Here is a 14,332-nt window from a genome sequence, read left to right as displayed (position 1 = left end):
ACATTTATGGGGGAAACTCACTTTTACATTATGCTTATGTTCTCCTGTAAATCCATTTAAAAAATCAAATCATATTTTCGATGCGCCAGAGGCATTTCTATTTAAAGGAACCACAGTGAGAAATCCTTTGTAAAGGGAAGCCTACGAGGACAAGCATCGTCCCCCAAGGGATATTGTTTGGTAAATTCATACGTTTGTATTTGATTCTGTTCCAGAGGATGTGGCCATGCATAGCCAGTCCCTGTGTGTCTGCCACATGCCTGTGCTATGACATATAGTCAGACAGAAAGACTACTGACACAATCAGGTTAGAGTTACTCACAATGACATATGGATAGTCACAGATGAGCAGGGGGGGGGGGTCTGCTGGAGCTGATTGTTAAATTTTCAGCCTGAGTATTTACACCTCAGAAATCAGCAAATTCTGCAAAATAGGGCTTGTCTTATTGTTTTGTTGATTGTATACACTTGAAAATAATGGAGAAAATGTTTGTGGAGATGAAACTTTAAAATATGTCATGTATACTTTTTGGGGGTGGGGGAAAGCCAGCTGTTACACTTTTACCAGCACATATCAGATGTAGTTACACATAGCATGACACGGTGGTGGCAAGAGCTGGAAAGGAGCCTTGAAGGTAACCTAGTCCAACCCCCTAGTTTTATAAACTAGGAAACCGCAACCTAGTTTCCAGGCTCTGGGTTAAGAAGATCTAAGTCTGAATCTTCATTCTTCCATTTATAACCTGAGTGATCCTGAGCAAGCTATTTCCTGTCTGACTCAGTTTACCCAAGTGCAAAATTAGGGGAGTGTACTAGGTGATCCTGAAAGTTTCTCTCAGCTGTGACCCTGATTGATGGAAGATCTTGCTAGCTTGAAGTCTATGGGCCAATGTAGAATCCTCCAATCACCCACCCCATTACACCTGCTCAGACATGAGAGAGCTGATAATTCCCTTCCCCTCTTTCCTTGATTGCCCAGCTGGCCAGATGGGGAAGGAACTAGGGGGAAGAGGTGCAGGAGGCTCACGGGATCACGTAATTCTGCCTCGCGTCCTGGCGCCGGTTCCGCATCAGAGCCTTGTATTCTCCCACGCGGAGTCTCTTGCCCTCCACAATGCACGTGCGCTTGGGCCGAGGCTTATATTTATAGTCGGGATACTTCTCCAGGTGCTGGCGGCTCAGCCTTGCCTGCTCCTCGTAGTACGGCTGCTTCTCCTGGTTTGTCATGGACTTCCAGCGGGAGCCTAGCACCCAGATCCTGGTATCAGTGCCCAGGTCCCAGCAGCCCAGTCCAAGACAACTTTGACCCCCCCACACCTGCAGATGGGTGCAGTCCAGTGTGAGGGCTGCTAGGTGGTGCCACAGTGCATAGAGTCAAGAAGACTCCTCTTCCTGAGTTCAAATCTGGCCTCAGATGCTTACTAGCTGTGTGACCCTGGATAAGTCACTTAACCCCTGTTGGTCTCAGTTTCCTCAGATGTAAAATGAGCTGGAGAAGGAAATGGTAAAACACTCCAGGATCCTACCAAGAAAACCTCAAATGGGGTCACAAAGTTGGACATGACTGAAATGACTGAACCATGACAATGTCCTATGGTGGACTTCCACAATCATGCTGGCTTCTCTGTGGACACTTGAATAGAGGAAATAAAAAGTGCCCAGCTGGAAGGGCCAGTGCCCACCCTATCACAAACAAGGCCAAAACCTTAAAAATGAGACTTATAAATGCAAATGAACACATACATATACAGAGGCTAATCTGGACAAGGGCAGGTCACATCAGCCTCAATATACAGGACATCAGCACTGCCTTATGAGCCATTCAGGGTGCCCATCCATGGATGCTTTGGTAGTTCAGGTTTAGGTAGGGGCTGTTATTATTCCCATTTTACACATGAGGAAACTGAGACTCAAGAGAGGTTAAGTGATGTGCTCAGGCAGGGCTGAGTGAAGTCTAAGGCTGCACTTTCTGAGTCCAAGTCCAGAGCTCTCTAGCCACTGGGCCATCTAGCTGCCTCATTTGTACATCTTTCCTAGACAGGTGAATATCTCACACACTGTGACAGTTCCCACCCTCTAGAGTCAACAAATCCCCTTTTGAAGTGAGATACACCTAGGTTGGGCCCTCAGATCGGATGCACCTGACAAACAAAACAACCAGTAGGAAGACAGGAAACAAAAGGAAGCCCACGACCCCGCCAGGCAATCCTCATGCCCATGCCCGTGCCCGTGCCATTGATTTGCTCACCAAGAATCTTGCTGATACTGGAGTTATGCATGTCAGGACAGGCCTGGAGGATCTTTCGACGTTCATCCTTGGCCCACACCATGAAAGCATTCATGGGCCTCTTAATGTGATTGTTGTTCCGGGACTCAGGGAAGTGGCGGGAGCCTAGTAGGGGGCAAGGTGGGGCAGAAGCAAGAATTGGTCTACTTCTGCCCCTCCAGAATGGACTAGAGAGAGATTGGGGGAGGGGGCCACAATAGACTGTTTGAGGAGGAAGTGGTTTCCCCGTCACTGGACAACACTGAGTAGAGATTAGACGGTGACTGGTCAGGGATATTGTAGAAGGAATATCAGGAAGGGTCGGTCCAACCCTCGAGTCTCTGCCAACTCCCAAAGTGCATATTTCTAATGGGCCACTTTGCATCTTCCTTTTAACTAAGTACTTTGGGGGAGACAGGCTCCCTCCCCTGCCCTAATCTCCAGGTCTCTGGCCATGGGTAAGATCAAGAGGGACTCTATAGACTCTCTCAAGATTTGGGTGTTTCAGAGCCCCAAGCATGCAGTATAGGAAGAGAGAGTGAAAAAAGAAGACACAGTGTATCCAAAATAATGGGGATGGGGAGGACACACATGGGGCGTTGTTGAGATCTACAGACACAGGGGATAGAACATGGAGGAGACAGAAGAGGAGAGAAACAAAGAGATTGCCAGCAGACGGACAGAGGCGGTAGCGACAGCGGAGATACAGAGATGGATCCAATCCCAAACCCACCCTCATCTGGGGACTCCACTAGGAAATGACTGGGGATGAGAGCTCCTCGATCCCCTGGTAACCTGGGGGACCGTACCATCCATGTCACAGCTCAGCATGGTCTCATCCAGCTGGTGGCCACAGTTCTCCTCCAGCCGATCCTTGGCTGGGGATGACTCCAGGTTGATGAGGTCCTGGGGATGCACAGAGGGGAGACTGGGAGTAGTGCCCATGGCTTCAGGGACCTCCCCTCTTCTTCCAACCCCTAAGAGTCTGTCTCATTCTCTATCAGAACCATAACCTTCTTCTTTTGACTTCCTCCTAGGGTCTACACCTGTGATTTTATTGACACAGGGAACTCTCAGATCAGGAAACTACCTTGACCTTAGTCACCAACCTCTCTTCAACTGAGTGTTGAGATTGTCCAAGGCAGAGAGAAGTTACATGACTTGTCCAAGGTCACCAATAAATGTAAGGGGTAGAACTTGAACTCAGGTCTTCTTGACTTTGAGGCCAGCTCTCTATGCATTACATCAACCTGGTTTTCCTCCTAATTATCCTTTACTCCTCAAATCGAAATAGTCAAGTACCTGTACCCAACTGAGCCCTGCCCTGTTCTGTATGCCCATTTCTGGGGGCCAGAAATCCTTACCTTCCTGTAAGAGGCATTAGGAGAGCTCTCAATAGGCCCACTGTGGCCATGCAGCAGCTGTCGGGCATCCTGGATAGCTTTGGTGATGGCATCGCCCTCACCCAGAAAGCCTTCATTGTGGGAGAACAGAGAGGGAGAGCAAAGCTGAGATCAGCAAACACAGAACCCTCCCCTTAGAGAGAAGCAAGCCTCCTTCTTCAGCCTGTACCACATTCTCCTCCCCACCGCTTTGTCAATTCTCCCCTTCAGGGATACAGGGATATCTGGGACTCTCCCATCATGGGAAAGTGGTAGCCCATGAAGAGGGTGGTCTTGATAACATACAGACTCAGTGGATGTCAAGCCAATTTTGTAGGTGAAAAAAAAAAAACGAAACCTAGGCTAAGGAAATGACTTGGCCAAGATCACACAATTATTGTTAAATGTTATTATTAAATATTTATAGGTAATGATTTATTATTAGATAATAATAGCTAATAACAGTCTCACTATAGCTAACATTTATACAGTCCTGTTAAAAGTTTCAAATTGCATATTTTTATTACCACTTGATCCTCATAACAGTTACTAGAGTTGGAACTAGACTCCGAGTCTCCTTCCTGCCAGGCCAGTGTACTTTCCCTTATGTTATCCTACTTTCAACTCCTGAGCTATAGGAGGGATGAGAAGGAGGCAGGTGGGGTGAATAAAGAGGAAGGCATATGAGGTAGAAGGCATACCTAGGGGTAGGCTGGGTGGGCTGGCCTGGAGGTCACGGGTGGGAGCCCCATGATTGGTAGGGAGGGGACCACAGGTGCTTATCTTCAGGTTGGGAGAGCTAGAGGTGTTGGGCAGCTCCGGACCTTTGGGCTTGGCTGTCAAGTTCAGAGGCTGTGAAGACTCCTGGGGGAAACCGAGACAGAAACAGAGAGGAAGGGGGTGAATGAGCCAGAACCATATAGAAATCTTTCTAGGGAGAGACACACAGGGATCAAAAGAATGACAGATTCAAATACATAGATAGAGTGAATGAGATGGGCATAGAGTAACCTAGAGGCAGAGATGGACAGCACATGAGAGAGAAAGCATACATGCCTAATGGTGGAGCAGTGACAGGAGTATAGACAGTAAGGTTAAGGGATTTAAGCATAAATAAATGACCATTGGGGCAGCTAGGTGGTGCAGTGGATAGAGCACCGGCCCTGGATTCAGGAGGACCTGAGTTCAAATCCAGCCTCAGATACTTAACACTTACTGTGTTACTTAACACTTACTGTGTGACCCTGGGCAAGTCACTTAACCCCAATTGCCTCACCAAAAAAAAAAAAAAAAAGAAAGAAAGAAAAGAAAGAAAAGAAATGACCACAACAGATTGAATCTTCCCCATTTTGTTATCCCTCTGAGTACTTTGCATCGCTTCCCACACACCCACCTCCCAAAAGAGAGCAAGGTCTCCTGGGAGCAGGAAATGAGTAGATGATTCTATCCCTAGTTCCTTACCAGAGAGCACGAGAAAATGTCTGGTGTCCAGGCCAGCTTCCCTCTCTGGGCCCAGGAGTCAAGGAGAATGCGGGGGGGTGCAGTGGGCAGAGGGAATCTCTCTCCCAACCTATCTCCTGCCCAATCCCAGGGTAGGGTGTCATAGTACCTGGAGAGGGTGATGGGTAGAGACGGCCCCAGGCCTCTTCACAGCAGGGGTAGGGGGGCTGTGCAGCAGCTGCAGCGGGTACTCCACTGTGGAAAAGGCGGCAAGGAGAAAAGTCCTGGATGAGCATAGAACAGTAGAGACCCTGCTAGACGAGGCACATCAGCGGCCAGGACAGATGGACAGACAGAGAGGTTTGGACTCTTGTCTTCAGCTTCACTTTAGCAGGTCTCCCTCCCAGCAGCTGAGAAGCCAGCTAGGGCTACCCATTGACTCAGAATTCTGACTGGGAGACACACACACTCACACACACACACATACACACACACTCACACACACACACACACACACACACACACACACATAAACATATAAGCTCTAGACAGCATTCTAAACCCCTAAGCCCCTCCCAAGTTTACACATCCATCCATCCATTCAACAAATATTTCTTGAGCGCTTGAGACACTAAAGGGGACACAAAGAGAAAATAGGACATGGCCCCCACCCTTAGGGAGCTTACAGTCTATGTGGGGAGACAAGATGTGTATCTAAACAACAATAACACAAAGCAGAAGTGGTGAGTGTCATAAGAGGGGAGAACTGGGGGCAGCTAGGTGGTGCAGTGGATAAAGCACTGGCTCTGGATTCAGAAAGACCTGAGTTCAAATCCGAACTCAGACACTTGACGCTTACTAGCTGTGTGACCCTGGGGAAGTCACTTAACCCTCATTGCCCCACCAAAAAAAAAAAGTTTACTTGTTTGTTTTTTGAGACTAGGTCTCCCTATCTTAGCCAGGCTGGAAGGAGAACAGCCATCTGTGGGCTAGATCTCACTGCTGACTGGTATAGAAGCTTTGAATTGTTCCCTGTTTTTGACCTGCCTGGTTCACCCCGACCTTGGTAGGCCTCCTGTCCCAGGGGGCTCAGCACATTGGTGCAGGACTCACAACGACACCAGATCTAGCTCCAGAGCAGCTCAGAACTCCTGAACTCAGCAATCTACCAGCTGGAGCCTCCTCAGCAATAGGCCACGTGCTACCCCACCCAGTTTTTTTAAATTGGAAAAGCATTTCATACATATTATCTTGTGGGATCCTCAAGATAGCCCTGTGAGGTAGAGACCACAGGTTTTACCATTCTATTTTTTTTTAAGTTCTAATTCTACTATTTATTATCTGTGTGACACTGGACAAATCATTTCTTCTTTCTAGGTCTCAGTTTTAGCCTGTTTTTTTTTTAAAGTAATAAACATTTTTATTCATAGTTTGGGGTTCCATTTTTTATCCTATCTTCCTTCCCTCCCCTCCCCCTTCCCTGAGGCAGTAAGCAATCAGATATAGGTTATACATTTACCATCCTAATTTGCAGAAGAGGAAACTGAAGTTCAGAGAGTGAAAGTAATTTACAGCTAGTAACAGAGGCAGGATTTGACCCCTCCATCACCACAAGTCTTGTCCTCTGCTGCACTTTCCAGTCTATAGCCTCTAATCTTCTAAAGCACAGTGTAAGAATGAATGAATGAATGAATGAATGAATGAATGAACGAACAAATAAATAAATGACTATAACAACAACTAACATTTATACAGTTCTTGCTATGTGCTGGGTACTGTGCTAAGCACTTTACAATTATCATCTCATTTCATCCTCACAAATACCCTGAGGAGTAGGTGCTATTATTAACCCCCATTTTACAAACAAGGAAACAAGCAAATAGAATTTAAGTGACTTGCCCAGGGGCACACAGCTAGCAAATATCTGAGGCCAACTTTGAACTCAGGCCTTCCTGACTCTAGGCTCTGTCCACTGTGTCATCTTACTTATTTATTGAAGGTAGGAAGCAAGGGCTGGACCTAATAATTCTGTTGTTGGGAATATATCCTAAGAGTGTGCCCCAAAGCTAAATCAGAAAGAGGTATCTGTACAAATACTTTATAGCATCGGTCTATGTAATTACAAAAAAAAAAAACAACCCCAAACCATGAAAAAGCTCTAGAAGCAACCCAAATGAAAGGGCATTGGTTAAAGAAATTGTGGTACATGAATGTAATAGAATAATACAATGAAAGCCAACGAGTATGAGAAATATCAAAAAAAATCTGGAAAGACCAGTATGGAATAATGCAAAATGAAAAGAGCAGATAGTGGTATAAGCTCACTACCTACTACAGGAGGACAGTGAATGAGAATGAATGGACAAAGAATCCCCATGTTAAGAGTGAGGAGAGGGGGCAGCTAGGTGGTGCAGTGGATAGAGCACCGGCCCTGGATTCAGGGGGACCTGAGTTAAATCCGGTGCCAGACACTTAACACTTACTAGCTGTGTGACCCTAGGCAAGTCACTTAACCCCAATTGCCTCACCAAAAAAAAAAAAAAAGCAGAGCCTATCATTCTCTGTAGCTCACGCCAAAGTGCCATGTACTGAGCTAGACAAACACTAACTTTCAATCAGTGTCTCTGACCAGCTGACCCACACTCAGGGCTGAAAGGAAATTAGGCAGTGAGCCAACAGGAATTAAAAGAAAATAATTGGGGGGGCGGGGGTGAGGCATTGGGGGTTAAGTGACTTGCCCAGGGACAAACAGCTAGTAAGTGTCAAGGGTCTGAGGCCGGATTTGAACTCAGGTCCTCCTGAATCCAGGGCTGATGCTCTATCCACTACGCCATCTAGCTGCCCCTTTAAAAAAAAATTTAGTTAATTAATGTATTTGTTTTTTTCCAACAGGAATTCTAACCAACTCTCCCTCTACCCAACAACTGCCTGCTCACCCCCTCTCCAGTCTCCCTTTCTATTTCCTCCTTTTTCCCTATGGGCTAGTATTCTAGGGGATTGTACATGCATGTGTGTACCAGTAGGTGGGATGGGTGTGAAAACGGATTTGAGGAATCAAGTTCATGTATTACTCCTTTTGAATTCTTAATCTACAAGGGGACAGTTGTGGGGATTGGTATGGTTAGTGTAGCAGTTAAAACTGAGAAAGAAGGGGGAAATGATTGGTTGGAGCTATCAGAGACAGAAGGTTGGTCTTTTTTTTCCTTTTCTGGTTTTGTCTGACTCTATATGACCCCATTGGGGGTTTTCTTGGCAAAGATATGGAGTGGTTCGTCATTTCCTTCTCCAGCTCATTTAATAGAAATGGGGCTGAGGCAAACAGGGTTAAGTGACTTGCCCAGGGTCACTCATCTAGGAAGTGTCTGAAGCTAGATTTGAACTCAAAATGAGTCTTCCTAACTCTAGTCCCAGAACTCTATCATACTGCGCCACCTAGCTGCCCAGAAATAGAAGTTCAGATTGAATCAAATCAAGCTGGCCTTAATGGCCCCCAATGACCCCAGAAACCAAGGGAAAAACAATCCCTTCTTACATTTGTAAAGCAATTGATGGCAACAGAACATAAGGCTATTGATTCAGAGCTAGAAGGGACCTCATCCAGTCCAACACTACCTCATTTTACTGATGAAGCTCAGGCCTGGGGGAAGTTGTCACTCACTCATGGTCATACAAGTAAGTGTCAGAGGTGGGATTTGAACCCAGGTCCTTTAACTTCAGAGCTGATATTCTTCCCACCATATCATGCTGCTTTTTAACAACCTCTTTCCTATATGTTTTCCACAGCATTTTTGGAAAGGGTACTTGTGTTGGAGGTCAGAAGATGGGGGAATTTTAATTCCAGATCTTCTATTTATCAGCTATATAGCCTTGAGCAAGTCACTTCCAGTCTTTGAGTATCCATTTACTCTTCCATAAAATGGGGAGAATAACCTGACCTAATTAAAGTGAGATCATGTAGATATTATAGTAGATTCTTAGTTCCTTTAGGACAGTGACCACGTCTTACTATCTCCTAACACGGTGCTTTATTGGATGAATCAATGACCTCATTGAGTTCTTTCACTGTGAAGTATATAGGGAAATATTTATCCTGTCTATTGGACAGATGAGAAGACTGAGACCCCAGGAGGCTAAGGAAGGTACAGTGTTGTATAAGTCAATGGTGATACTAGGAATGTGATCAACATCTCCAGATTTCCAGTGCTAGCTCCAGAAGTCACCTTTCCTTTTCAGAACCAGCCCTCATCCTGAGACTCCCAACCTTCCCCTTGGAATCCCCCACTTACCTGGTTTACAAGGGATGGGCTGAATAGGTAGTGCCAGCTGGGAGTCAGGGGTGACAGGCATGGGCTGGTGGCTGGGAGGAAATGCAGGGATCATGACGTAAGGCATGTTGACCTGCTGAAGGGAGAGAGACCCCCTATGTGAGCTCCCCAGATGTGGCAACTCCAGGGCACACATAGGAAGCATCTGAACCTATGGATGGAGGGCAAAGCATTCAATGCCTTTACGTTCAGCCAGCCAAGGGGATATCTGTGTTTTTTCTTGCTTTCTCCATGTCTAGAGTTCTAGGAATACCCAACTCCTTTTAGGGAAATCAAATTAGAGATAATTTTCTTAGAGCTAGAAGGGAGCTAGTCCATCCCCTCATTTTAAAGATGAGGAAATGGAGGCCTAGACATGTGAAATTACTTCTCTAAGGTCAAACAGGAAAGAATTGATGGAAGTGGGATTTGAACCGAAATGGGATTTGAACCCAGAAACTCCGACTCTAAATCCAGCTGGGACTTTCCATTGGTAACATCCCTGATCCATTCCAGAAAAATTCCCTCTCCACCACCTGAAGTGATGAATTTTGTGTGGAGAAGGGGGATGGCTAGCAGAACACCTTACTGAAGAAGAGTCTCTAAAGACAGTTAATTCATAGGATCATAGATTTAGAGTTGGAAGGAGCATTAAAGACCATGGAGTTCAATCCCTTCATTTTACAGGTGAGGAAACTGAGGGCCGGGCAGGCTGTGCCTTATTCATGATCACCCTGCTAGTGTTAGAGGCAGAATTTGAGCCTTGGTCTTTCTGACCCTACCCATGACACCATGCCTTTGTGCCTCCCTCCCCTAGCAAGCTGCCTGCCCACCCCTCCACCTCCCCAGTCCACCCACCCTGACCCAGCCTCTGTCCCCAACCCACCCATGGCCCACTCCTCCTTTCCCAGTATTCTGAATAATAACTTTATTTATTTATTTTTTAGTGAGGCAATTGGGGTTAAGTGACTTGCCCAGGGTCACACAGCTAGTAAGTGTTAAGTGTCTGAGGCCAGATTTGAACTCAGGTCCTCCTGACTCCAGGGCCGGTGCTCTATCCACTGCGCCACCTAGCTGCGCCCTTTCCCAGTATTCTGACAACCCAGGCTCTCTCTTTACCTGTATCTGCTGCTGGAGGAGGTTGATCTTGTGCTGTTGCTGGATGAGTTGCTGCTGCTGCTTTGCTATCTGGTCATAGAAAGGGGTGGGAAGGAAAGAGCAGGGCCATGCCCCATTAACCATTGCATGCTCACAGCCTTTCTCTACAGGGAATGTCCCAGCCCTACAGAATGGCCACCTTGTACCCTGGCCCTATCTATGCTGGGGCAAACTACAGAATCTCCAAGGAAACCTACTGCCCTATTGAGTCTCTTTAGGGCCAAGGGGAGGGAAATACAGGCAGTCATTCAAGTTTCAAAATCTTCATTTTCTTAAATGGATAGAATTCACCCAAAAAATGAAAAAGAGGAGACATAGGGTAAAGTAGTCATAGAATGTCAACTATTCCCTACCATTACCTGAACAAAAACTAACTAAGCAATACACTTCCTTGAAGAACTCTAATGAAGGGAAACTAACTTCCCAGGTAGCCATTCCAGTTTTGGAGAGCCTTTTTTAAAAAAAGGCAATTGGGGTTAAATGACTTGGCCAGGATCACAGCGTCTGAGGATGGATTTGAACTCAGGTCCTGCTGACTCCAAGACCAATGCTCTATCCACTGCACCACCTCTTATTTGGAAGATTTTTTTTCTTATATCAAGCCTAAATCTTTTTTTTTTTTTAACTTCCATTCACTGTACCTAGTCCTGTCTTCTGGGGCCAAGCAGAATAAGTTTCTTCTTCATGGCAGCCCTTCAAGCAATCTCTTCTCAAGGGCAAATTAACATCCCTGATTCCCTTAATTAAGTCTCACAGGGCAATGGTCTAGTGACCAACTTGATTGTTCTGCTTTGGTCAATCTTAAGTTTATCTATGTCCAACCTAAAATATGGCAGCAAAAACTGGGCACAATGTTTCGGATGTGGTCTGACCAGAGCAAAATACAGTGGAACTATTAATGTCCTAGTTCTGGACACAACACTGGTTTTTAAGGCTGCCTATAGTTGCATTAGCTTTCTTTGGCTGCTACTTGACGCAGCTGACTCATGTTGAGCCCATCATTCACTGGCCTCCCTTACTACCTAGCCATGTTTTTCCCCTCTTATACTTGTAAAGTTGATTTTTTGAACCCAACTATAAACTAATTAAATGCCATCTTATTAGATTCAGCCCAATATTCTAGCCTGTCTAATTTTTTTGTGTCCTGACTTGGTTGTCTAATGTGCTAACTGTCCTTCTCAGAAATATATCACCTCCAAATTGGATATATGTACCATCTATGGCTTTATCCAAAGCAACAATGAAAATGTTAAATAGAACGGGACCAAATAGAAATTCCTGAAGTCTTCCACTGGCAACCTCATGCCAAAGATACCAAAACATTAATGGCTACTCTTTTTTGATCTACCATTCAGTCAGTTCTGAATCCAACTATACTATCAGCCAGCCCACATCTTGCCATATTTTCCATAAGCATTAAGACTTTGTTAAATACTTAGCTAAAATCTAGGTAAGGAACCATGAGTAGCAGAAAGAATAAAGTGAGCTTCCCTCAACTCAAATTCCTCAAAATAGATCTAGAAAACAGACTAGACCAAATCCAGAGGAGAAAAAAACAAGAAAAAGTCACAGTGAGCTATTTTTCCAGCCCCAAACAACATGGAGAGATAGAGAAGTCTGTGGATAAGGGGAACAAGGAGGGGACTTGCCATTAAATGTGACTTTCCAGAGCTGAGAATGTGATCCAGAGTAAAGGGACTTTCCTGGGTTAGGATCAGTTGCAGACCCTAAGCAGTGTTTTAAGGGAGGAGCAAGTTCAGAAGCAAGCAACAACAGTGTGGCTTGGACCCTCAGGAACAGACCAGAGTCTCAGTTCCAGCTTCTAGTCCCAATCTGAAGCCTTCAGAGGAATAACCAGGGCTGGAATCCCAAACAAAAGGGGAACATGCACTTTTGTTACTTTGAACCACCAGAATTTCCCAGCGGGTTGACAGTGGTTGAGTCTAGCAATATTCTATTGTTGCTCAAACCCAAACCCAGGTCAAGAACTTGTAAAGGACTGCAATCAGGCTTTGCCCTACATAAGACCACTTTGGGAGTGCTAAAAATTAGTAAGTCTTTAGCTTGAGATCCCTGAATAACATAATATTCAATACCCCCACGAAATCAGCAACAGGACTAGCCCAGACCTTTCCTCCAGAATTGTGCAATGCCTGGCCCAAATATCAAGTCTGAATTCAAGAATTAGATTGGAAGAATAAGCAATCAAAAAACCCACCATAAAAAGCCATTATGATGACAGAGATACTCTAAACACAAATAAACTCTGAAGAAGTGAATGACTCCAGAATATCTACAAGGAAAGCCTCAGAGAAAAACACAGCTTGGACAAAAATTCAACCAGGAAGATATGAAGCAAGACTTTAAAATAGCTTTTAAAAAAATTTGTCACTGAAATGAAAGCACTAGAGAAAAAAAAATGGAAAGGGAATGTGAGCTATGGAAAAAAGAATTAGAAAGGGAATTTACAGCTTGGCACAAGGGGTATAAAACCTTGCCTAAGCAATAAACTCCCTTACAGTTAAAAATGGCCTAAATAGAACCCAAGACTCCATGATAGAACAAGAATGTCAAAAGAAATAGAAGGAAATGTAAGAAACTTCATAACAAAAACACCTGACATAGAAAATAGATTGAGAAGAAAAAAATTCTTGGACTACTTGAAAGCCATAAACAAAACAAAAGAGCCTAGACATTATGTTTCAGGAAATCTTAAAAACAAACAAACAACACCTAGATCTCTTAGAAGCAAAGGGCAAGGTAAAATAATTCATTTGTTACCTCCAGAAAAAAAGCCACCAAATGAAACTCTAATAAATATTGCATCCAAAATGAGAGTTTCTAGGACAAAAAAAAAAAAAAAAGACAGCAAGTAGCCAGAAGAAAAAGAATTCAAGTACTGAAGTGCTACAGCAAGGATCACATATGATTTAGCAGCTAGCACTATTAAAGAGTGAAAAGCTTGGAATATGATATTCCAGAAGACAAAGAATATATGCTTACAGCCAAGAATAACTTACTCAGCAAACCTAAGTATAATGCTACAGGGGAAAAATGGACCTTTAATGAAATAGAGGACTTCCATGCATTCCTACTAAAAATAATAAAAAAGTTTTTAAAAACAAATTTTTTAAAAAAGAAAAAGAAATACTAAAGCTAGGAAGAGCTAGTTCAATCACAAGAGTGAAGAGAAACATAAAAAGGTAAACAAGAATGAACAATCATAAGCAACTAAACAAGGATAAGCCACTTAAACTCAAATATGCAGAGATAATATATTTATCCCCTCTGAGCCCAATCATTAGGGATCACAGACTGAGTCCAATTAGACAGAAGGTCTGGGATTAGTTTTGTTAAGCCTTGATGATCCTAGAAGAACAGAAAAAGAGAAGAATACATTGAGATAAGGAAGAAAAAGGTTAGGAAAAATTATCTAGCATAATCAAGGTATACAAGTAGACCTCTATACAAATAAAGAGAGGTTAGGAGGAGCACTTGCCATTTCAGCCTCACTCTCATCTGAACTGATCAAAGTAGAGAAAAATATACAAAGAGAGACATACAAACACACGCAGAAATTGGGTACAAAAATACAATTTACTCAATGGGAAGGAAAGGGAAAAGGGAAAAAGGGGAATTGGAGGGAAGGTAGATTGAGAGATTAGTCCTAAAATATTTTTTAACAAAAAATGTACAACAATATTTATAGCTCTTTTTGAAAGACAAAAACTAAAGGAGTGCTTATCATTTGGGGAGTGACTGAACGAGTTTTAGTATATAAA

General features: G+C 44.1%; 1 protein-coding gene across 2 annotated transcripts in view; it reads right to left on the bottom strand.

The window, feature by feature from the left end:
- Positions 1–14,332, bottom strand: part of SOX13 (SRY-box transcription factor 13) — a 78,607-nt gene that overhangs the window by 3,076 nt on the left and 61,199 nt on the right. The window contains exons 6-13 of one of the 2 annotated variants that reach the window (XM_043963130.1): positions 10,512–10,580; positions 9,375–9,489; positions 5,258–5,343; positions 4,350–4,512; positions 3,631–3,740; positions 3,076–3,172; positions 2,249–2,392; positions 1,028–1,244 (exon numbers count right to left, since the gene is read on the bottom strand). In XM_043963130.1, coding sequence (XP_043819065.1) covers positions 1,028–1,244; positions 2,249–2,392; positions 3,076–3,172; positions 3,631–3,740; positions 4,350–4,512; positions 5,258–5,343; positions 9,375–9,489; positions 10,512–10,580 — 1,001 coding nt within the window. The remainder of the gene's footprint in view (positions 1–1,027; positions 1,245–2,248; positions 2,393–3,075; positions 3,173–3,630; positions 3,741–4,349; positions 4,513–5,257; positions 5,344–9,374; positions 9,490–10,511; positions 10,581–14,332) is intronic. The other variant, XM_043963131.1, reaches the window with a different exon arrangement.

This window comes from Dromiciops gliroides, chromosome 4, assembly GCF_019393635.1.
Source record: "Dromiciops gliroides isolate mDroGli1 chromosome 4, mDroGli1.pri, whole genome shotgun sequence".
Classification (NCBI taxonomy): domain Eukaryota; kingdom Metazoa; phylum Chordata; class Mammalia; order Microbiotheria; family Microbiotheriidae; genus Dromiciops; species Dromiciops gliroides.
This window is presented reverse-complemented; position numbering and strand designations above follow the sequence as displayed.